The sequence below is a fragment of the Aquarana catesbeiana genome, linkage group LG04, assembly GCF_042186555.1.
Source record: "Aquarana catesbeiana isolate 2022-GZ linkage group LG04, ASM4218655v1, whole genome shotgun sequence".
Lineage (NCBI taxonomy): Eukaryota > Metazoa > Chordata > Amphibia > Anura > Ranidae > Aquarana > Aquarana catesbeiana.
The window spans coordinates 199763671-199787840 of NC_133327.1; the positions used below are offsets into that span (position 1 = coordinate 199763671).

The 24170-nt window shown below is 41.3% G+C and overlaps 1 protein-coding gene across 2 annotated transcripts in view; it reads left to right on the forward strand.

Moving 5' to 3' along the window:
- MLF1 (myeloid leukemia factor 1) overlaps positions 1-24170 on the forward strand; it is a 119859-nt gene that overhangs the window by 55316 nt on the left and 40373 nt on the right. The window contains exons 2-4 of one of the 2 annotated variants that reach the window (XM_073626096.1): positions 3710-3866; positions 7012-7056; positions 16532-16618. In XM_073626096.1, coding sequence (XP_073482197.1) covers positions 3710-3866; positions 7012-7056; positions 16532-16618 — 289 coding nt within the window. The remainder of the gene's footprint in view (positions 1-3709; positions 3867-7011; positions 7057-16531; positions 16619-24170) is intronic. The other variant, XM_073626097.1, reaches the window with a different exon arrangement.

The following is a 24170-nucleotide window of genomic DNA, read 5'->3' on the forward strand; positions in this document are numbered from 1 at the left end:
AAACTTTGCCTATCTGCAGCAGCGCTTCTCTCTTCCTCTATTCACAAGGCTTGGTGATAGCGGGAGCCATTGGTTTCTGCTCCTGTCAATCAAATCCTGTGAGGGGGGATCGGGGGGGGGGGGGCGGGGAAGAGGTCTGATGAGGGGGCACTTGTAGAAGAGTAGGAGTGGACAGAGCTGGCAAGGGACCCCAGAAAAGGAGGTGGGTGGCCACTCTGTGCAACACCATTGCACAGAGCAGGTAAGTATAACATGTTTTATTCTAAGGGAAAAAAAACCCTTTATAACCATTGCGTTTCTTGCGGGCCTGTTGGCAGTTTATGTTGCTATATTGTTTCCCTCAGTTTTATTGCTTGTGTACGTCCCATGGTCTCAATTGTATAAACTCAATTGCGATTGCAGAAATTTTGAGGTTAAGTCAAAATTCCTATTTTGTACAGGACACAAGCTTCTTTAACCTCTTGCTGCCACGTGACGTACCTGTACGTCGCCCAACTTTGAGTGCTTATGCCAATATCATATTTTTTTTTTTTTTCTTCTTTAGAGCCAGCATAGCACTTTCTTGTAAAAGCAATCCTAGCGCCTAAAAAGAGGCTGGATTGCTTTTACAAGCGGCAGGAGGGGGTCCCGATGCCTTCCCGGACTCTCCTGTCCTGCCGGGAACCCGGAATTGCAGCTGGTGGCTCCTTCGGCTGACCGTATAGCTGATCTCTATGGTCTAAGAACTTCCAGTTTCACTGGTTGTAAACAAACCATTGCTGGTTTGGAAAAAAGCATTGGATCATATCTTGGTATGATTCAAAGCTTTTAAAGGCAGAGGAGACATCGGGGGTCTAATAGTATATCTCAGTAAAGAGGACCTGTCACTGCCTATTGCTATCACAGGGGATGTTTGCATTCCTTGTGACAACAATAAAAATGATTAAAAAATTTAAAGGTACAGTTTAAAAATAAATAAAAAAAAATGCATTTTAAAGTGCCCCATCCCCTTGTGCTTGCATGCAAAGGCGAATGCGCGCATTGGTCCCACGTCGTGCCGCACGTGTGAGGTATCACCGCAAATGTCAGATCAAGAGCAAGAATTCTAGCACCAGACCTCCTGTGTGAATCTAAAGTGTAACCTATAAAGCCTATGTTTAGAGGGCAGGGACAGTTAACCCTTAGCACCACATCCCTATTAGATAGAAGAGAAAAAGAAGGGGGTTGGGGTAAGATTACCCCTGGGACTTTTAAGGTGCTTATTAATATTAAATTGGATCAATGCAGTAGATCAAAAAATAAAAAATAATAATGTATGCAAAATGCCAAACTGTCTAAAATTTTTTAACTTTTAATTCAAAATCTTTAATAGTTACATGTATCACCAAGACATCTAAAAACATACAAAATTTCTTTCAATCTGAGTCAAATAATGAATGAGATGTTTAAATAAACCACTTTAATGGATACCACTCTCAATGGTGGAGAGTGGTATCCATTAAAGTGGTTTATTTAAACATCTCATTCATTATTTGACTCAGATTGAAAGAAATTTTGTATGTTTTTAGATGTCTTGGTGATACATGTAACTATTAAAGATTTTGAATTAAAAGTTAAAAAATTTTAGACAGTTTGGCATTTTGCATACATTATTATTTTTTATTTTTTGATCTACTGCATTGATCCAATTTAATATTAATAAGCACCTTAAAAGTCCCAGGGGTAATCTTACCCCAACCCCCTTCTTTTTCTCCCCTGTAACCTATAAAGGGTTGCCTATGGATAATATAATTGACGTAGTTTGTCTCCATTCCACGGGCGTGTACAGTTTTAAAGCATGACATGTTTGGGATCTCTTTACTTGGCGTAACATCTTTTATATTTTACCAAACAATTGGGTATTCTATTGTGTTTTAGTGCATTAAAATTAGTTAAAGTGTATTTTTCCCCCCCAAAAAAAATTCATTTGAAAAATCACTGTGCAAATACCATGTGACATAAAAAATTGGGCCTCTGTAAAAAAAAAATGATAATGTTTGGAGGTTCTAAGTAATCTTCCAGAAAAAAATACAGATTTTTACATGAGAGAAATGTCATGTCATGTCATAAAAAGCCTTGTCTTGCCTACCTTCGGGTGATTGGACACTGGCAAAAAAGAGGCTGCAGGGGACCCAACATAATCCTTCCTTCTCTATCCTCCTTCTTTTTCATCGCTTCAGATCAGTGAACTCTTTGAAAGTAGCTTGGGGGGGGGCTCCAGACTCCACCTGATGGAAGACAGGGTTAGCCTGTAATGTATGTTTTGAACTGGATCCTGCTGTGGGTGCTCCCCCTGGCGTGTAGTGTGTGGCGTTAGCCTTAAGGTGCTTTTACAGGTCCAGACTCGTGGTCGGCTTGCATGGACTGAAATGCTTTCTGCATGCGCACCCTGCCTCTTTGTACTTTGGTCATTCAACATTTCCTGGCTCTCCTATTTGAAGACACATTAAAGGTAGTTGCAGATTCTGGGTTACAGCTGCTTGAAGGTGTGACATCACACCTCTCCACCTCATCCAAAGAACATTTTGCATTTATTCAGAGAATTTAGCGCAATCGCTGAATGGCAAATGTACTGAGCAGACAATCTCCTGTATCTACAATGCATCAGGCTAGCCGCTCAACTCAGGATCCCAAAGCAATCATTGGAGTAGTGGCAAATACTTCAGTAATTTCCAGCTTCCAGGGGCATCGGGCCAGGTATGGTATATACATAGTTACATTGGTCTAAGCTGGACTAATGTAACTATGTAAGACTATACCATGCCTGGAATTCTTCTTTACAATCTGTGCAAGACACATGGCTAGTAAATAGCAATGTCTATTTCCCATCTATTTCTAAAGTGTTTACCATTAAACAGGAGAGTCGTTTATGTGTGCCATATTTTATTCAGAAATTCATGCCAGCAACTGAATGATTAATGAACTACACTAAATGAACTCCACTGCAGTTCAATATGGACTGCATACCAGACTTTTGTTTTGTTTTGTTTTGTTTTGTTTTTTATTAAATTTTTTTTTCGGTGGAAGATTATTTTAATATTTATGATTATCAACGTTTTTTTTTAAATACTATGGGAGATTTTTGTTTTAATGAATAAATATGCCTTGTTCTTAATTGAAAAAATATATCTGTTATTTAGTAATGGATGTTCATTAGAACAGCTAGGGCTCATGCACAGTGGATGTAAACTCTGCTTTTAGGTGTTTGGCTTCTTCCCTTTTTCTGCCTATACATACACCTCTGTTGCCCTGTGTGTCCATTCACACATTGGCTTTGACAGGCAATTTAGAAGAGAAGTGTTTACAGGCAGGAAAAAACCCACCACCAGCATGTTCAGGAGAGGAGCTTTTGGGCAGTAGAAATGTGGAACGCACATAAACGCTAGGCGCATTTGCATGTTAATGCATTTTAATTGCCATCATAAATTTATATTCTGGCTAATAGAATGCATTAATGCATAAATGTGTGTGCGGTACTCAGCTTTTACCACTTCGTGCAGAGGAGCTGAGCAAATGCTTAGTGTGCTTGAGAACATAAATGTAATCAGATGCGAATATGTGTATGCATATACAGGGTGATTGATGTTTATTTATATATATATATATATATATATATATATATATATATATATATATATATATATATATATATATAATTTTTATTTATTTTTTTTGTTTTTTTTTTTCACAGGGATCCATTCCGTGCACACCAAGAACATGTCAGACAGATAATGAGAAGCTTCTCTGATCCCTTTGGCCGGGATCCCTTCTTCAGTATCACAGATGGCAGATCTCATGGCCGAAGAGGGCAAAACCCTTCCCAGGTGGCTCTGAGAGAAGATCACAGGGTAGGCATTTCCTCAAATTGCAGTGCTGTCATCAGCTTAGATTTTATAGCCAGATTAATTTCAAAGACCTGATTGTTAGCTTAGGTATACACTGCCAGCGGTAATACCAACCTTTAACTGCCCCGATTTGCTCTTTTCTTTCCTAGTGATTTAATCCACAGCTGTTTTCACCCTGTACTATTCCTATAATAGTTTAACACTTTTAACTATTTAACTACCTAGAAGGCACATAATTACAGTTACAGACACTGATGTACAAGTTTAGCACTGTTGAGCCTGTACGACAGATGTCAGTTCCTATACTCCTGGCTGTGTAACTGATAAAAGCAAGCCTGGCATTCTTCCATCTGCTATATATAGTGTGCCAAAACCCTTTGCTGAAAGCAACCTTGTGGTTCAGAGACATGAATGCTTTTCCTTAAAAAAAATGGTAGGAAAACCACACAGACAGCATGGGAAAGTTTTTTTGTTTTTTGCCAGGAGCAGGTTAATTTTAAGAGGTGTGGTACTTTTATAAGCCCTATGGCACTTAAGACCTCAAGCATAAGGACACTGCAGGGGTCCTTGGAGCCCTGCCAGCCACTGGTAGTGTAATCTGAACTTGCTTATCTGTAGCTCAATAAATGGCAGTCATCCATCTGCAGGTCAAAAGGAAAATGTGCAACAGTTCTGTTTTAAAAATCCTTTTTTTTAATTTATTTTTTATTGGTCTTATGTAATATTCTAATTTTCTGAGATACTGAATTTTGGGTTTTCAAAAGCTGTAAGCCATAATCATCAAAATTAAAAGAAATAAACGTTTGAAATATCACTCTGTGTATAACGTATCTATAGAAAATATGAATTTCACTTTTTGAATTGACAAACTGAAATTAATTTTTAGATCTAATTTTGAGATGCACCTGTATATATTTGAAATCACTTGTGAATAAATGCATTTCATTATTTGTAAAAACAATGTAGGGAGCACAACTGAGCCATCTTAAAACAGAAGGTACAAAGCTTATACTAATGAGATGTACATTTTGACTGGGGTTTGCTAATGAAATAATAATATAGCAGTCATTTATTAAAGATTGATGAAGCTACATGTAGAACAATGCTATCTATGTATATGAGCTGTATGAAGAGATATATTGCTGTAGTGATCAGTCAGATAGATAGGCTTTAATAAGAGTTCAGTGCTCAATGTGCAATATGCTATGTTTCCTCTTTTTTAGTGAGGTTAGAGCAGTCCGAGATGGTTACTGTATCTGACACATTGGGTTCTGCTTTTCAATTACAAATGCATACAATTTGTCTTTTCTGAATCTACAATTTTGTAGTTTCCTCAGTAACAGATGTAAACATGATTACCTTTAAAATAGGCTTAATTTGCCCTCTATCCATTCCTTTAAAGTGGAGCTATAGTGAAATTATAAATATCTTGAAAATGGCTAAAGGAAATACTTTCCTGTCTTCCAGAAAATGCTAGTCTGGGCTCCTATTGCAGCAGGTTACTTGACCAAATGCTAGTGTTCTTCGCTGGTCTTGGGGTCCCCAGTGTGACATGTTTAATATGGGCAGTCAACTGTGATTCCTTGTGGCATCACAGCTGCCTGCCTATTGCACATGCGTGAGCCACACTGGACTTTGAATGGTCCCGCAGCCTTCTGGGACCTGTGATGTGTCCTAGAGGGTTAAGGGTGGAGGGGAAGATGAGAACTTCTGGTGGATGTACCGCAGCAATCCAACCAGAAGTGGGAACCGATACCTGTGAAAACTGGTTATCTGTCCCCCCCAAAAATAAAAAAAAGTAACAAAAAATAGAGTAGGGGAGGTAGGAGGGCATAAAGCAGAACTTCCCCTTTAGGGTGAAGTTCTGCTTTAACTGAAAGTAAGGATCAGACATTGGGCTAATCACCATCTCTCAATGAAAATCGAAGCATGGTCAAGTTGAGGGTAGAGGTGGAGCTTATACTAATGGTCCACACTCTTTAAGGTAACACGGAGCTTTTCCCCTACATCCTAGCTTATTGTTTATTATGACCTATTTGTTACATTTTATATGCAGATGAGGTATTTGGAATTTTAAGGCTTGTTTAATACACAGCTTCTTTTTAATTCAGTTGAATCGCATTTGATTTAGGTATTTTAAAGCGGAGTTCTACTCAAAAGTGGAACTTCCGCTTATCCGTCTCTCCCCCCCCGCACTGGTGCCACATTTGCCACCTTTCAGGGGGAACAGGTACACGTTCCGCCACTTCCGGGAGAATTTATCCACCGTCGGGCCAATTAGAAAGCGCAGCGCACAATAGGGAACCGGCTGTGAAGCTGTCCATATATTAAAAGTCAGCAGCTGCAGTATTTGTAGCTGCTGACTTTTAATTTTTCATGGGGGGGGCTGGACCTTCTCTTTTAAGATACAACACAATCCTTAAAGCACACTTGTGCTTTGTCCATGATCAACAAAGAAAGTGGATTACTTTAATGTATCCCTCCCCAGCAACACATACACTCCTATTTTTCCAATCTCCTCACTGCACTTTCAGCCACTGGCTATAAAATAAAGACTCTGTATATCTGAGTATGGAGGAGCTTGTGATGATGCTGGCGCTTGGTGATTGGCCCATGGCTGTCATGCGATGGACCCACTCCTGTATTTTGTAGTGTTGGAAGAGTTGGCAGGAGGAACCAATAAGCGCGGCAGGAGGAACCACTAATTCAGCAGGAGACACAGGAGATTTGCACTCCAATAAGTGTAAGTTTAGAAGAAACTGCAGGTGGCAATTCCTCTTCACTATAGTGGTGTTCAGTGGCACGGGCAGCTGGAGGGGTATTTACTATATTCCTTAAAGGTAAATGTGTTGGTTAACTTTTCATTTTTGCAACAGGTATACCTTTTGCCCAGATTGTTTAAAATGCCTAGTTTGTGTATTTTAGAAATTTATAATGCTCAGCTTTATTTATCAAAGTCTTGCCTCTAATAGCCAGACTCTTATTTTCATTCATAAGATCTGCTTGCTGCAAGGACCATTTTCTTTGCATAAACTAATAAGTAAAGGTAACAATCTTTTATAGACTGTAGATTTTTCTATTACAGCAAACATTTGAAACAACAGCATTTATTCAAAATTGTTCATTTCCATTGATACTTTTCTTGCAGGCATCGAGTCTAAGCCACATGCCTAGTGCCCCTTTACCTAGTATGGTCAGTACTTTGGGTCTTTTGTATTTTTTTTGAAAGCATGGCGTTTTTTTACTCTAACCATAAACCAGTGTTTGTTTTATGCCTCACCTTTTATTCAAGGCTGTTTGGAATAACTGCAAAATGATGGCATGGTGTATTAAGAATATTAACACAGCTTTGTTACATGGATGTTTTAAGATAGTTAAAATAATTTAGCCTTTCTCTCAAATCTTGTTCACAAAACTGTCTAAATCTGTGTTAGTGAGCACTTCTCCTTTGCCGAGATAACCCATCCACCTCACAGGTGTACCATATCAAAATGCTGATTAGACAGCATGAATATTGCACAGGTGTGCCTTAGGCTGGCCACAATAAAAGGCCACTCTAAAATATGCAGTTTTATCACACAGCACAATGCCACAGATGTCGCAAGTTTTGAGGGAGTGTGCAATTGGCATGCTGACTGCATGAATGTCCACCAGAGCTGTTGCCCTTGAATTTGAATGTTAATTTCTCTACCATAAGCTGTCTCCAAAGGCGTTTCAGAGAATTTGGGAGTACATCCAACCGGCCTCACAACCGCAGACCACACCAGCCCAGGACCTCCACATCTTGCATCTTCACCTCCCAGCTGAGACCAGCCACCCGGACAGCTGCTGCAATAATTGGTTTCCATAACCAAAGAATTTCTGCACAAACTGTCAAACCGTCCCAGGAAAGCTCATCTGCATGCTCATCGTCCTCATCGGGGTCTCGACCTGACTGAAGTTCATCGTCGTAACCAACTTGAATGGGCAAATTATCATATTCGATGGCGTCTGGCACTTTGGAGAGGTGTTCTCTTCATGGATGAATCCCGGTTTTCACTTTACAGGACAGATGGCAGAGTGTATGGCATCGTGTGGGTGAGCGGTTTGCTGATGTCAAAGCTGTGGATCGAGTGGCCCATGGTGGCGGTGGGGTTATGGTATGGGCAGGCGTATGCTATGGACAATGAACACGAGTGCATTTTATTGATGGCATTTTGAATGCACAGAAATACCGTGAAGAGATCCTGAGGCCCATTGTTGTGCCATTCATCCATGACCATCACCTCATATTGCAGCATGATAATGCACGGCCCCATGTTGCAAGGATCTGTACACAATTCCTGGAAGCTGAAAACATGCCAGTTCTTGCATGGCCAGCATACTCACCGTATATATGTCACCCATTGAGCATGTTTGCGATGCTTTGGATCGGTGTATACGACAGCGTGTTCCAGTTCCTGCCAATATCCAGCAACTTCGCACAGCCATTGAAGAGGAGAGGACCAACCTTCCACAGGCCACAATCAACAACCTGATCAACTCTATGCGAAGGAGATGTGCTGCACTGCGTGAGACAAATGGTCACACCAGATATTGACTGGTTTTCGGACAGCCCCCCCATACCAAAAAAATGCACATTTTAGAGTGCCTTTTTTATTGTGGCCAGCCTAAGGCACACTTGTGCAATAATCATGCTGTCTTATCAGCATCTTGATATGCCACACATGTAAGGTGGATGAATTATCTCGGCAAAGGAGAAGTGCTCACTAACACAGATTTAGACAGATTTGTGAACAATATTTGAGAGAAATAGGCCTTTTGTGTACATAGAAAAAGTCGTAGATCTTTCAGTTCAGCTCATGATAAATGGGGGCAAACACAAAAGTGTTGCGTTTTTATAATTTTGTTCAATGTATAAGGAGGGCATTCTTGCCACTGACTACCAATGTAAAGTGGGGTACACACTGAGGAAAATCAGAAGAAAAATTTGGTACAAGGTGATTGTTCGATTTTCGTATAGTGTGTACACAACTTCCGACATCCGATTCAGACTTTGCAAATGAAAGTTTCTGAAGGGTCGAACTCCAACATTTTTTCTCGTATGTGAACAGAACGAACCATTTTTGTTTAATGTGTACCGTTTTCATACAAGAAAAATCAGACAGATTGGAAAGACTGTGCATGATCAAAAACCTTAATCAACCAAAAAAAGCCTTTGTTGTACAAGAGTTTTTGTATATTATTTCCTTCCTTGATCCCGACTTGCTGTGAAACATTGAGGAAAACCAGACGATCATTCGCCCGATTTTTCCTAGTGCGTACCAGTCTTAAGAAGCATCCTTCTCACTGACCACCATGCCTAATATATTGCGAGTTGTAGGTATTGTAATTATTGGCAGAGGTTGCCTGAGGCCAGAATGTTATTTCAAGGGTTCCTTCATGTTAAAAGGGTTGGGAAAGGCTTGTATAAAGTGCTTTTTGGGTGGTTCATGTATTATGAATGTGCATGCCATCGTAGAAGAAACAAGATGGAAAATGTAAGGTAAATACAAAATCAGGTTCGTTTTTACATTTGTGTCCATTTTCTTGGGGCACTGTTGGTGGAGCAGTCAGTTTTATTCTGCCAGTATACAAGAGTATAAAAATGAAAAGGTGCAGCGCAATAAAAGTCCATAAAATTAAATAAAATCCACCACGTGAAAGACTGGAAAGAGCCAATTGATGCAGCCAAAATTCATAGTGTGAAATCCTCCACCGTCAATAAAATATACTCTTACCAAATAGGATGGACCATTTGAATGAACAAATGGTCAAACACGCTTGTTACCCACTCAGAGGGGTGAAGATGGCAAGTAGATCCAGCAGCATGCACAAAGGATTTCCCAGATGGATGAGGTAGATGAAAAAAGGGGATAAAAAAATGGACACAATCTAAGTGTACACTGTAAAGTCTTTTATTAAAAAAAAAAAAAAAGCGTAGTACACTGAGCATTGTACACCAGCCAGTGTATAAAAGTTTTCAGCTATCAGTATTCGGTATACAGCAACAAGAACACAGCAATAATGTGACAGCACGGATCAGCGGTGTTACGTCCACCGCTGACGAAGTCCGCTCAGTGTACATGAGGCCTAAAGGCATTGAGACAGTTGGATTTGGGCATAAAATATTCATGATCAGTTTGGTGAGTGCTAGATGCACTGAGCAGAGCTCCACACAATAGGAAGCTTTGCATTGCCTACCTCCTCCCTGGGTACATTTGTCACCCCGGTGAACTCAGCCGGAGGTTCCCCCCCCCCTTCTCCTTCCCATGCAACCAGCCCATTCAGAGCACAGTGCATTTTGCGCATGTAAAGTAAGGAAACGGCTGTGAAGCAGCAAGGCTTCACTGCCGGGTTCCCTTAGTAGAGATGGTGGTGGCAGCAGATTGAAAAATTGGCTCAGACACCGGTGAGGGCACCGCTGGATTCCTGGACAGGTAAGTGTCCTAATAAGTCAGCAGCTACAGTATTTGTAGCTGCTGACTTAATTTTTCTCTGAAGGCGCCTGGACCTCCTCTTTAAGTTGACCACAGACCTCAGAAGAACGTTATTGTGCAGGCACAGTTGAGAAGACTAGGTCTGCTGGTCTGGTGTTCATACTATGGAGCTGGGAAGGAAGCGGCACATGTAGACATTTCTGGTGCTGATTTTTCTCCAAAGAGACTCTCTGATCCTTCCTCTGATGTCTGTACACCGGTGATGTTAACAGATTCATAGACACATTGTTGTCAGCTGATCCAGCCAAAATCTGTAGGACTGGGTAATTATCTTATTATAGGAAACAATTGTGCTGAAGTACAGTGGTTTTTAAAAGTTAGTCTTTAAATTGACCCTGATGTTCTTTGCATCCTAGACCTGGAGTGAGTAGGTCTAACAGCTAGGACATGTGCAGCTGTCAAATGGAACGATCAACAGTCTCTCAGTGTGAGACAGATTGTGGGCAGAAAGGGACACAGGAATTGATATTAGAACCTAAGCACTATTGTTGCCTTTAGGCACTTTAAACCAGGACAACTTTAGCACACAACTAAATAAGTATATGTATTAACACTGAAGACTAAAAAGGGGATACTTGTTTTGTATTGTTTGGATTTCAAAAAGCAGGCGCCTTTTAGAAAACAATTTATGTAGCGACAAGAGCATTGTTGAGTATAATCTGTATATAGTCACTAAATGATACATATCATAAAAGCACAAAATAATAAAATGATTGTGAATACCTGAACTGTCCATGTTTATGATTAAATAAAACTTTAAATATACATGCTTATTAAACTACAAATGGACTTCTGAGATGACAGCAAGAGTACTTCTGAGTAGCTGCTATGTCTCCATTTGCATGAACGTGTTATGTAAAAGCCTTGTCAGTCAGCCTACTCGACGGTTAAAGATGATAGCCTGTTGATGCTGAGAACACCTTTATGTAAAAAGTAGATAATGTGTATACTGTGTAGAAGACCACAAAGTACCCATACATGCATAGTTGTAGTCCAGTTGGATATTAAAAAACCTTGCAATCTGTAACGCAACCTGAGAGATCTCAGTCACTATGTTAATTAAGGAAAATTCTCACAGCCTATTTTTTCATTGGTGTCTGGTTTCCTTTCAGGATGCCTCCTCATGCTTCAGTTATATATGTCTAACCTGCCAGCAGACGAGGATGACACTCCCTTCATATATTAAAACATATTCAGTAACTTGAGCAGCAAGGTCTGCTTGCTATCTTAGATCTGTTATCACACTATATACAGTTGTGCTCATAAGTTTACATACCCTGGCAGAATTTATGATTTCTTGGCCATTTTTCAGAGAATATGAATGATAACACAAAAACATTTATTTCACTCGTGGTTAGTGTTTGGTTGAAGCCATTTATTATCAATCAACTGTGTTTACTCTTTTAAATCATAATGCCAACAGGAACTACCCAAATGACCCTGATCAAAACTTTACATACCCCAGTTCTTAATACAGTGTATTGCCCCCTTTAACATCAATGACAGCTTGAAGTCTTTTGTGGTATTTGTGGATGAGGCTCTTTATCTTCTCAGATGGTAAAGCTGCCCATTCCTCTTGGCACAAAGCCTCCAGTTCCTGTAAATTCTTGGGCTGTCTTGCATGAACTACACGTTTGAGATCTCCCCGGAGTGGCTATTATTGGCCTATTGAGGTCAGGAGACTGAGATGGCCACTCCAGAACCTTCACTTTATTCTGCTGTAGCCAGGTCGACCTGGCCTTGTGTTTTTGGATCATTGTCATGTTGGAATGTCCAAGTACGTCCCAAATGACCCTGATCAAAAGTTTACATACCCCAGTCCTTAATACAGTGTATTGCCCCCTTTAACATCAGTGACCGCTTGAAGTCTTTTGTGGTATTTGTGGATGAGGCCCTTTATCTTCTCAGATGGTAAAGCTGCCAATTCCTCCAAGCAAAAAGCCTCCAGTTCCTGTAAATTCTTGGGCTGTCTTGCATGAACTGCACGTTTAAGATCTCCCTGGAGTGGCTATTATTGGCCTATTGGCAAGGGTCTGTCAGAAGTCCAGAAACGCATTGACATTTTATACACACACACTAATTACAAGCAAACAGATCACAGGTGAGGATGGTTACCTTTAATAACCATTCAAACCCCTTTGTGTTAACTTGTGTGCATGTTATCAGGCCAAAATCACCAGGGTATGTAAACTTTTGATCAGGGTAATTTGGGTAGTTTCTGTTGTCATTATGATTTAAAAAGAGTAAACACAGTTGATTGATAATAAATGGCTTCAACCAAACACTAACCATGATTTTTACAAAGCCCTGGCTCTAGGTTAGTAGATGTGCCTAACTGTTTTCAGTTGTAAAAGCATGTGTGCTGGCTTCTGTTTTGGAGCTACTGGCTAATGAATGCAACATTAACTAGTCCATGACTGCCTACTTGAATTAATTTGTGAACTGCTTTAGTTATATTCAAGTATATGTAAACCTTAACGTGGAACGTCTCTCTCAATTAACATGGACTATTTCTAATCCTTATAGCATTTCTGCAGTTACTTCCTGGTTTCCAGGCCTAGGCAAATTATGTCATCCCAGGAGTCTTCAGGAGGGTTCTTGGCTCAGCCCATGCCTGAGCTAAGGGCAGAGGGATCCTAGTATTTAAATGCTACACAAATCATCTGCCCTTTCTCAAGATGGCCACTGCCAGAAATGCCAGGGGGTGTTTTTGAAAATGATTTCTAAGCAAAATATAGCATGGATACATGGATGGATGGAGGAGTTTGCTTTGAATATTAAACATTAATTCTATAGCTTTGATCTGTGGTGCTCAGATGCAGTGTAGTTCCACTTTAATAATCTTTTCCTATTTTACTTCTTTTAGACTCCGTGCACACTGAAGCTCATAAATGACTGTTTTTGGGAGTTTGGGCGTGTTTCTTAACAACCTGTAAACACCCCTCTATGTTATCCTATGTGTCCATGCACACATGGGCGTTTATCAGCAGTGGAGTTTATGGGCTGTTGTTTGAACGCCCTAAAATCGCATTCAGGAGCTGTTTTTCTGACCACAAAAAACGCTTAAAAACATTAAACGCTGAGAAACATGGCTCACCAGTGTTTTTTAACGTTTTTGATCCATTGGGAAAAAAAAAAGACTCACTGCAAAGTTACTGGCGTTTTTATAACGTTATTTTTAATGTCCAGTGTGCATGGAGCCTAAAAGTGAAAATGAAGTCCTGGTAGGTCACCTCAGGCTGGCCCCTTTAATTGTAAAACATTAAAAAATAAGTGCCTATACTGTTTAAAATCCCATAATGCACTGTTGTTCTGTATTCTTGGCACTGTGCCTAAAATCAGAGCCATTAGAGATCGATCAGCTGATCGCTTTTAAGATTTGCTGTTGCTGAAGAAAACCAAAAAGACACAGACTGTATGGAAGGAACACAGATTGGGGAGAGAGAAAAGAAAAGCAGGAGAGCTGACAGGACAAACTCTGCTGCCACGGAGGGGTAGATTTAGATTTTGTCTAAATTCACACTGCAGTGCAACCAGCCTGCAAATCGATGGATCAGTGGGAATGCCTGGCTTTAGGGTTAGGCAGCAGAAAAAAATGGCAGAAACGCTTGCAAAAAAAATGCTCGTATGGATGCGATTTGCGCTTATTATCATTTTTCCTCAAAACACTAGAAAAATTGTACACTTTAAACGCTTGACGCGTATGCTCTCTATGACTTGGATTCCCATCATTCCTATTTTACCGCTGAGACAGTTTATTCTTTGTGTTCTCTGCTCCTTACCCTGAACTTTTCTACTTTTGTACCTTTTTGTTTTATAATGCAAAACAACAAATAAATAATTAAAAAAAACAAACAAACCTTGACGTGCCTAAACTCAGCGTTTAGGCTTGTCAAACTTTTTTTTCTGCCCAAAAGCTTCTCTCAAAAACGCACTTGTGATGGTTTTTTTTTTTTTTTCAGCCTGTAAATGCTCCCCCACAGATATGCCTATAAGTCCTTAAGTACCCAAATGTGCATGAATACATAGCCTGACAAAGAGTTGCTTCTACGGGCTAAAAGAAAAGACCCCAAACACTTGTATAACCAGCATTCTTTTTTTTTTTTTTTTTTTTTTTTATGCCCAATGTGCATGAGGCCTAAAGCTTCTGTTAGCCTTCCTCCCAATCTGAGCCAAGCCACACAATAAAGGTGGGAAACGTACATATTTTATTTGAAGAAAGTATATAGTTTTTGAGACCAAGGAGAGGAGGAGAGTTTCTAATTCACTGCACTGAGCTTCAACAAAATGTCAGCCACCAGCAAGAAGAAACATGAGCAATGCTGGAGGCAATTTACAACACACACTAGTTTTCATAGCATAATTATTAATGTGAAATGCATGTTCTTTTGTTGTAGCACATGAATTATCAAACTGTTATGAGTAAAGTTCCGCTTTAATCTTCTGCTTTAATTTAGTCTGCCAAATATATTATTGAATGTGACAGAAAATCACTGAACTGATAACTTCATGTGCTGCACTGTTCTCAGCATTATTCCCAGTTGTCTCTGTGGACAACAGAACACCTCCCCCTATGTTACAGAAAAGGGGGGTGTTCCGTAGTCCTAACACACTTGCTGTCCTTAAAGGGTAAGTTTACCTTTACAGAAAAATCTGTAAGGTGAACTTACACAGGACGCCCTCCTCAACCCCCCCTTCCCCCCCCCACCCCCGTCCCGCTGACCTGAAGCACGGCGATCATCGGGTCTCCACCTCACCATCCGGGGCTTAGAAATCCCCCACAGCTTAAATAGGAACTGCAGTCTGCTCACAGAATTTGTAATAAAAACATCTTTGCCATTCTGAAGCTTCCCTCCAACCACTTTGCATTATATTTTATATATACTGTGATTCTGTACTTGCCAAATATGCCACAGAAATCTCCCTCCACTGAGTCTGGCTTCATCCATTTTAACTGTGGGCAGCTTCAGCTGCTGCCTGTTCACTTCCTGGATTTACACAGACACTCCTCCAGCTCTCCAGCTCTCCAGCTCTGCAGTTCTGCAGCTCTCATTGGCCCTGTTATGCCTTATCCCCCTCCCTTCCTGGCAAAGGAGGGAGGGGGATAAGGCATAACAGGGCCAGTGAGGTCAGGAGGTATGTTTAGGAGCATTCTAATTGATCGGCGCCGACCAATTGGAACCCGCTTAGCCCATCCTGTCATGGCGGGCAAAGAGGAGGGAAAGCTGCGGTGGATTTCAAATCCCTGAATCGGTACAGTGGCAATACAAGCTGTCAAAATTGGAGATTGCTGGACTCCAGGTTAGTGGGACCCGGGAGGAGGGGGTCCAGTGTAATTTCACCTTACAGATTTTCTGCAAAGGTGAACTTATACTTTAATAGGTACAGTGTATTGAGAGAGTGTGGTCACCCTAAGAAAATGTGTGTTACTGGCAGGGTCCCCAGGTGCAAACAAATGCAGACCTTTCTCACTCCCCTCCCTCCAATCCACTTTCCATCATTCTACTACTTACTCCCCCTTGTCTCACACAATTGCACATTTATTTTATACTTGGGAACACTACAGCGCTTTATTAGGGGCCTGCTAAAAGAACCAGAAAGACAGCCAGCCCCGAGATGACGAAAATGGCAGTGTGGGACCAGGTGGGCAGCAGTGAAACTGCAGATTAATGCTGGTATCCCTTGGCATACGAGTATGTTAATGGAGAGAAACTTGGCGATAAAGGAAAGTGGGGATTTGAAAATACAAAAAGGGGAGGGGGGTGGTGAAGTTCCTCCTTAAGTAACAAAAAATTGCATACATTTATGACTTTTGGTAAACTTAAATTGCAGCGAAAAGATGAACTAATCAGATTCTAGTAGTTGTCGCCAATGCAGATAAATAAAATGGTACGTGTGACTCCACAGGACCCATTTTCATAATTTGGAAGTAAAGAAAAAACAGAAGCAGAGTTGTTTCTTTCAACTCTGTATTTGGTTATGAGACATGTTCATGTTAGATTGTTTTGCCTAACTTTTGTGTATTTCAGAAAACACTTGAAATGAATAATATACAGTATATTTGCCGGTGTTCGATAAGTAAACAAGGTTAATGTGCCAATTTTTTGTTTTTTCTAAATTGTATTTATGTTGCTTTATTTGCTATTTTAGGTCTCTGATATTAAGGACCCTTTCCATTCATTTGATAACATGATGGCCAACTTTAGAAACCGAATGACTGACATGCACAAACAATTTGTAAGTTGTTTTACTTCTTTTCATTAAAATAGCTGGCAGAGTTAAAGAGGACCTTCAGTCATTTTTCAACTTTCCATCTATTAAATCCTCTGCCCTTGTTTTAACCTTGGATAGTTAAAAAAAAAATTCTGCCAGTAAATACCTTATACATCCCACTTCCTGTTTCTTGTCTGGTCATTAGCCTAGGCTTTTGACATCATGTACAGCTCTATCTATCTATCTATCTATCTATCTATCTATCTATCTATCTATCTATCTATCTATCTATCTATCTATCTATCTATCTATCTATCTATCTGTCTGTCTGTCTGTCTGTCTGTCTGTCTGTCTATCTATCTAGAGAGATTGCCAAGAAGGGAGGGGGGATGAGTCATAAAAGGGCCAATAAAAGCTGCAGAGCTGGACGTGTGTCTGTGTGTGTACATTCAGTTGCCATTAAAGTGTAACATCCAAAAGCTTCAGCAAAAATGTGTTTTTGTTTTTTGGGCAGAGCTGGAATGAGTTAAAACCTAGAGGATACAGACACATGTGTAGATAGTTAGCAAGGCTTATAACCTCTTGTAATGTTTGTAGTTCTGTTTGCTCTTCCTGTCTGACAACTCATCCCTGTTTCTTGCCTAGTGTCACAGGGACAGGAAGTGAGAGAAAATGTACTCAATGGTGTCACATAGAGAACCTGGAATTTTAACTCCTACCCACTCTAAGCAAAGCTAAATATAAATCTCCTAGGTTTTAAAATGTTTAATAAATTGTGCTAGTTGTAGTAAATGGCAAGCAAGCTTACCTGTATTATTTATATTGCATTAACTCCTCCTACACAATGGCTGCCAAAAAAAACATGTTCCCGGTGACCTGACAGCAGCTTCATTCACTGGCCCTGCCAGTGATGAACAGATTCTTTTCAAGTCCCTGGAATCCTCTGTGTATGCCAAAGATCTGTTTAGCCTTTCCAAGAAAATGCCTGGTCTATAGTTCCATTTGATTTAATGCATCATTTTTATACTTGAGTATGTATCACTATTAATAACATTTCCCTTCACATACAGGCTATTGTAGCTTTCTGCCATGTTTGGTCATAGTGCAAGGCTGGGTGAGGTGCTTATGTGTACAGTGTAGCAGCCAAGTCTATATATGAGTGACTCATACTTTAATGTAGTAATATTATCTCCCTCCCAAGGCTGCATCTCCTGTGTTAAAAAAAAAAAAATCCTAATCTTCACTCGCACATCAGACACTCTAGCTCTGGGATCATTATACTATAATCGTGCTATCTGCTCTCATGCTCGCATTTGCTCTTCCAAAAACTTAGACACACTAGTAACCGTAGAACAAGTGTATATTAAGCAGCACTTCTCCCTGTGACTACTGCAGTTATCATATTGCTAGGTGGCTGCATGTTTGGACACATCCTGTACTATCAAAACACCCCTGCTATGATGTAAGCAGTGTTTATTTATTCATTTTCTTAGGGCCCGTTCACACTAGAATGCAGTGCGGGAGAGTTCATTCCAGTTGCACTGCCCTTACAATTTACTGCGGAGGTCAGTTAAAGGTTAACGACACCCCAAACACAGTGTGTTTGCATGCACCAGATGGCATGGAAAAAAAGTACCATGCCATGCAGTTGCCATGCGTTTCACAAAGTAGTACACAAGTTTTGGAGTGGTGAGATTTCAGCCCATTCAAATTGAATGGGCTGAAATTGCACTTCACAGGAACTACATGTGAATCGTACAGAAACCGCACAGCTTTCCTGCCCGATTCACATGCAGTTCCTAGTGTGAATGGGCCCTAAAGTTTTTACTTTTAAACTGAACGATTAGGCCCCTTTCACACTGGCACTACCTGGTCCGATCAGCTGTGAATCTGTGAACAGATTCCTTGCTGAGGTGGAGCACATCTGTGCCAGTTCAATTTTTTCCCCTGATTTTTAGATCTATGGCTAGCTGGATAAAAATGGACTTTTCCATCAGACAACCCCGATCCATCACGTTTAGGTCCAGAAAAACTGAAAAAGGACGCAGACCTTTTTCAGTTCTTTTTTGCAACTGGGCAGACTTGGAGGTGATTGAGTGTAAATTAATGCACCTATAAACAGTACCTGCCCATAGACTTGCATGGAGCTTCTGATTAGGTCCACCAAAAAACTAAAAGGCAGACCTTGAGGTATTTCCACTGTGAAAGGGGTCTTAGACAAGTTAGTGTTGGTAGAATTCATATACAGTATCTCACAAAAGTGAGTACACGCCTCACATTTTTGTAAATATTTTATTATATCTTTTCATGTGACAACACTGAAGAAATTACACTTTGCTACAATATAAAGTAGCGAGTGTACAGTTTGTATAACAGTGTAAATTTGCTGTCCCCTCAAAATAACTCAACACACAGCCATTAATGTCTAAACCGCTCGCAACAAAAGTGAGTACACCCCTAAGTGAAAATGTCCAAATTGGGCCCAATTAGCCATTGCCCTCCCCAGTGTCATTTGACTCGTTAGTGTTAAAAAAAAGAATTGTTGCTCTACATAAAGATGGCCTAGCTATAAAGAAGATTGCCAAGACCCTGAAACTAAACTGCAGCATGGTGGCCAAGACCATACAGCAGTTTAACGGGACAGGTTCCACTCAGAACAGGCCTCGCCATGGTCGACCATAGAAGTTGAGTGCACGTGCTCAGCTTCATATCCAGAGGTTGTCTTTGGGAATTGGATGTATAAGTGCTGCCAGCATTGCTGCAGAGGTTGAAGGGGTGGGGGGGTCAGCCTGTCAGTGCTCAGACCATACGCCGCACACTGCATCAAATTGGTCTGCATGGCTGTCGTCCCAGAAGGAAGCCTGTTCTAAAGATGATTCACAAGAAAACTTGCAAACCGTTTGCTGAATACAAGCAGATTAAGGACACGGATTAATGGAGCCATGTCCTGTGGTCTGATGAGACCAAGATGAACTTATTTGGTTCAGATGGTGTCTAGCGTGTGTGGCGGCAACCAGATGAGGAGTACAAAGATAAGTGTGTCTTGCCTACAGTCAAGCATGGTGGTGGGAGTGTCATGATCTGGGGCTTGATGAGTGCTGCCGGTGTTTCATCAGATTAGGCGACCTGTCAGAATGTGTAACGAAAGTGACGTTTAGTCACCGCCATCTTGCTACACCCCGCACTCCTCCACAGGAAGGATACACTCAAAAGGGGGCAAGCGGACATCTTGTTACACCCACCGGATTTTTGCATTTTACACTTATTTTTAACAGTAAACTGAGTTTATATAGTGAAATACAGTACTTAGAACTCCGTCTAACTGTTTAGATGTTGAATTTTAAAAGAAGCGGCAAGCTTGCTGATCTCACAGGTTTACTAATCGGACAGAAGTTCGCTGCTTTTAAAATTCAACATCTAAACAGACACGGAGTTCTAAACACTATATTTTACTATATAAACTCAGTTTACTGTTAAAAAAAAAAAGTAAAATGCAAATCTCCGGTGGGTGTAACAAGATGTCCATTTGCCCCCTTCTCACTGTATCCTTACTGTGGATGAGTGCGGGGTGTAGCAAGATGGCAGCGATGGAACACCACTTCTGTTACACATTCTGATGGGTCGCCTAATCTGACGAAACACCGGCACTGGGGAGCTACAATTAATTGAGAACCATGAATGCCAACATGTACATGACATACTGAAGCAGAGCATGATCCTCTCCCTTCGGAGACTGGGCCACAGGGCAGTATTCCAACATAACGACCTCAAACACCTCCAAGATGACCACTGCCTTGCTAAAGAAGCTGAGGGTAGGGGGTCTGGCCAAGCATGTCTCCAGACCTAAACCCTATTGAGCCATCTGTGGGGCATCCTCAAAGGTGGAGGAGTGCAAGGTCTCTAATATCCACAAGCTCCGTGATGTCATCATGGAGGAGTGGAAGAGAACTCCAGTGGCAACCTGTGAACTCCATACCCAAGAGGGTTAAGGCAATGCTGGAAAAAAATGGCCACACAAAATATTGACACTTTGGGCCCAGTTTGGTCATTTTCACTTAGGGGTGTACTCACTTTTGTTGCCAGCGGTTTAGACATTAATGACTTTGTCTTGAGTTATTTTGAGGGGACAGCAAATTTACAAGCTGTACACTCATTACTTTACATTGTAGCAGTTTAGCTGAATGCGCACGATTTCAAACCCACATTTCAGTGTGAGTTGGGGCGATTTGAAAGATATCTGTGCAGGTTCATGCACAGATGTCTATTGAAATCGGCCCCAAAGTTGCCAAAAGTAGCACAGGAACTACCAGTACTTTTGGAATCGTTGCGGCGCCGCAAAGTCGGCGTTGCCCCGATTGGGACAGTGCCGTTGCTGGCAATAGGGTGTGATTTGTCAATGTCAATTTGTCGTGTCATGTAGGCTTATATGCTATTGGTTTCCTCTGGGTTGCTTCTGGATGATATATTAGCTAATTTGATCCTTTCATGTGTTTCTGGAGCTGTTGAAAAAACAAACTGTTTTGGAGATGATTAAAGTACAAACTGCGGGGGGGTGGGGGGGTGGGCGTGTCCGGATGTGTAGGAGAGAGGGCGCTTGAGAGCGCTCCGTTTTCCGGGCTGAAAAATCCTTGGCATTTCTTCTGAACAAGGCGCCATCGAATGAAGCAAGCTACAGGGACGGGCACTCTCCTTTGATCCATCAATGCCGTCCAGGAGACATTCATCCAAGAAACGGCCGCCTCCTAAGGTCCTGGGCTCCCGGGCGCTCATACATGCGGTGGCCATCTTGCCTTTGGGAACCTAGCAGGCTGTGTCAGTGCAGACTGATCTGCGGCTACTGCTGGACATGGAGCAGGATGTAGGCAACTCTGCAGCCTACAGGTATGGAGCAGCCAATGGCCACAGCAGCCATAGAGGAGAGTAGAATGCTGGTAATGGGCAGAATAGATACGCTGGCCATGGAGTACGGTCTCGTCAGACAGGACCTTGACAAATTCAAGGGCCGCAATACTTCTGCAGAAAATCATATCTCTGATATAGAGGATACTGTGGCCACCACCGCAAAAACGTGAGAGTGGTGAGTCTTGCAGAGGGTCTGATTTGAAAATACTACACTACATTCTTTCCGGATTTTTCCCCGGAGTTGCAGAGGCGTTGACGCACATTTGTGGAGGCACGAAAAAGGGTGCAAGAAAAGGGGCTCAGCTATGGCATGTTATATCCCAATAAGCCTTGCATTAAATATCGGGGCTCAGTGAAATTTTTTGAGGTTCCCTCGGATGTTTCTGATTGGCTGGATACTCTGAATTAAATTTCTCTTTTGGGAGGGAATGGGTCGACTGTTTGTTTTTTGTTTTTCTTGTGAACCTGCAATGTGCAAGCCAAGCACATCCTGGTTACCATGTCTAAACATTGTGAAAGCTTATTCCTGTGTGTTTTCTCAGATTGCTTCACTGATATGTGTCATTATAGCGGGTTGCATATCCTGGTCTTACTTGCTCAGTTTACTGACCTCTAATATGTTGCTTTCAATGCATGGCTACCTAGTCTTCCATATCCAAAGTCTGCGTGGAGTTCGGAGTCCTCTCTAAAAAGTTTTGGGTGTTCAAGAACTGCACTGTGTTGTCAGACTTGACTTCTCCCCCTCCAAACACCCTATTTTTCTCCTAACGGAGCTCATGGAGTGTATCTTAAAGAAGTGCGCTCCAGGTTTGAGTTTTTTGTTTTGGGATCACGTCTGCCTGCTAGTTTATTTTACTTTCTGCTGGTGTGACAGGGACTGATAGACTATTTGATGGGACTGTTTGATTTTTGTTCCATTTTTTTGTTTTTCTTCTGGGGTTTTTTTTTAAATTTTACCACTTTTGCGCCAGTGGGTTTGTGGTGCCAACAGTTCCTCCCTGATTACGGGAATGGTGGCATCCAGAAGCAAAAAGTATTGTAATGTTGTGTGGGTTATTGGTGTACCTGTATTCTTTAGCATGATGTGGCTGTGTGACTCTGGACCTTACTTTTGACCCTAGGCTTCCATCTTGTGGCCTTTTTGAGAATTACAGTCATGTCTTTAAATGTTAGTTATCTCCCGGAATGTCAAGGGACTGAATTCTAAATTTAAGAGAGCCCTGGTGTTAAAATACTTACAGGCCTGTCATCCTCACATTATGTTCCTGCAAAAAAAAAAACATTTGTTGAGAATAAGTTTTTACCTATGAAACGTCCCTGGATGCACAGAGCCATACATGCCACATTTTCTTCCTATGCTAGGGGTGTGTCAATACTGCTACATAGATCATTGCCCTGCTCCTATAGAGACAGTAATTATCGATCCTGGGGGACAATATTTAGTGATATTGATTGATGTTTATTTGCATCGCTTAATTCTGGTTAATATGTATGTATAATATGTATATTCCTCCTTTGTTTTCTGGGAATATCCTGTACGAGGTACTGGAGAAACTTGCGCCTCATGTCTCATTTAAGTTGCTTGTGGGCGGTGATTTGACATGTCAAATCCACATAGGATCCCTAATGTTGATTTCTTTCACTGGGCAGAGGCTACAGGTCTTACTGAACTTTGGCGGTGGAAGCATCCCACAGAGAGATGTTATTCGTATCTGTCCTCAGTACATACTTTCTCTTCCAGGCTAGATACGGCTTTAGCAAATGAGGCCCTTTTGCCCCTGGTATCTGAGACTTTGTATCTCCCTGGGGGTGTCTCAGATCACACCCCATTACAGATTATCCTGCATTTGGGCCCTCATGGGTCTAGGAAGACTTGGCGTCTATCCCCTGGTTGGGTGGGGGATGCCTTCAAGGCCGCAACTAGGGGATGTGTATATATCTGCCATAAAAGCCCTTAGAAAGGAGTGCAACAGTGTAGAGAAACAACTCCAGGATTTAGAACAGGAATGTGCACGTACCCTGACTCGCCCTCCCCGGACACGTTGGTAAGGTTGCAGTTTGCTAGGAGGAATGTGTCTCTTCATTATCAAGACATGGCTACCTGTCATCTGCAAAAGAGTACAGAGCACATTTTCGAAAAAGGGGATAAAAATGGTAAACAATTCGCTCTATTGATGTCAGTGGATACATCTCTGACCATAGTCCCTTGTATCTTTTCCCCATCTGGAATATTCTTAAATGACAGAGGAAATTTTACAGGCATTTGTATTCTTTTATAGGACTGTGTACTCACCTATAGCTTCATATGATGTGGAGGACCTTTTGGCTACCTTAGTGGCCTTGCAGTTACCTACGTTGCCTGTGGCCTCTAGAGATTTTTTAGATGTCCCATTTTTAGAGAGGAAGAGGTAGATTCTGCAATCTGGTTGTTTCCTACGGGTAAGGCTCCTGGCCCAGACGGTATGCCAATAGAGTTGTCCATCGATACTCGGAAGCCCTTGCACCCAGATTGTTACAACTATATGTGGACTGTTTCCAGGAGGGGAGCCTTCCTTGTTGCTTTTATGAGGCCCACATAGTACTCTTACCCAAGCTAGATAAGGATCTACTACCGTGCTCTTCATACAGATCTATATCATTAATAAATATGGATTTCAAAATACTGACTAAATTG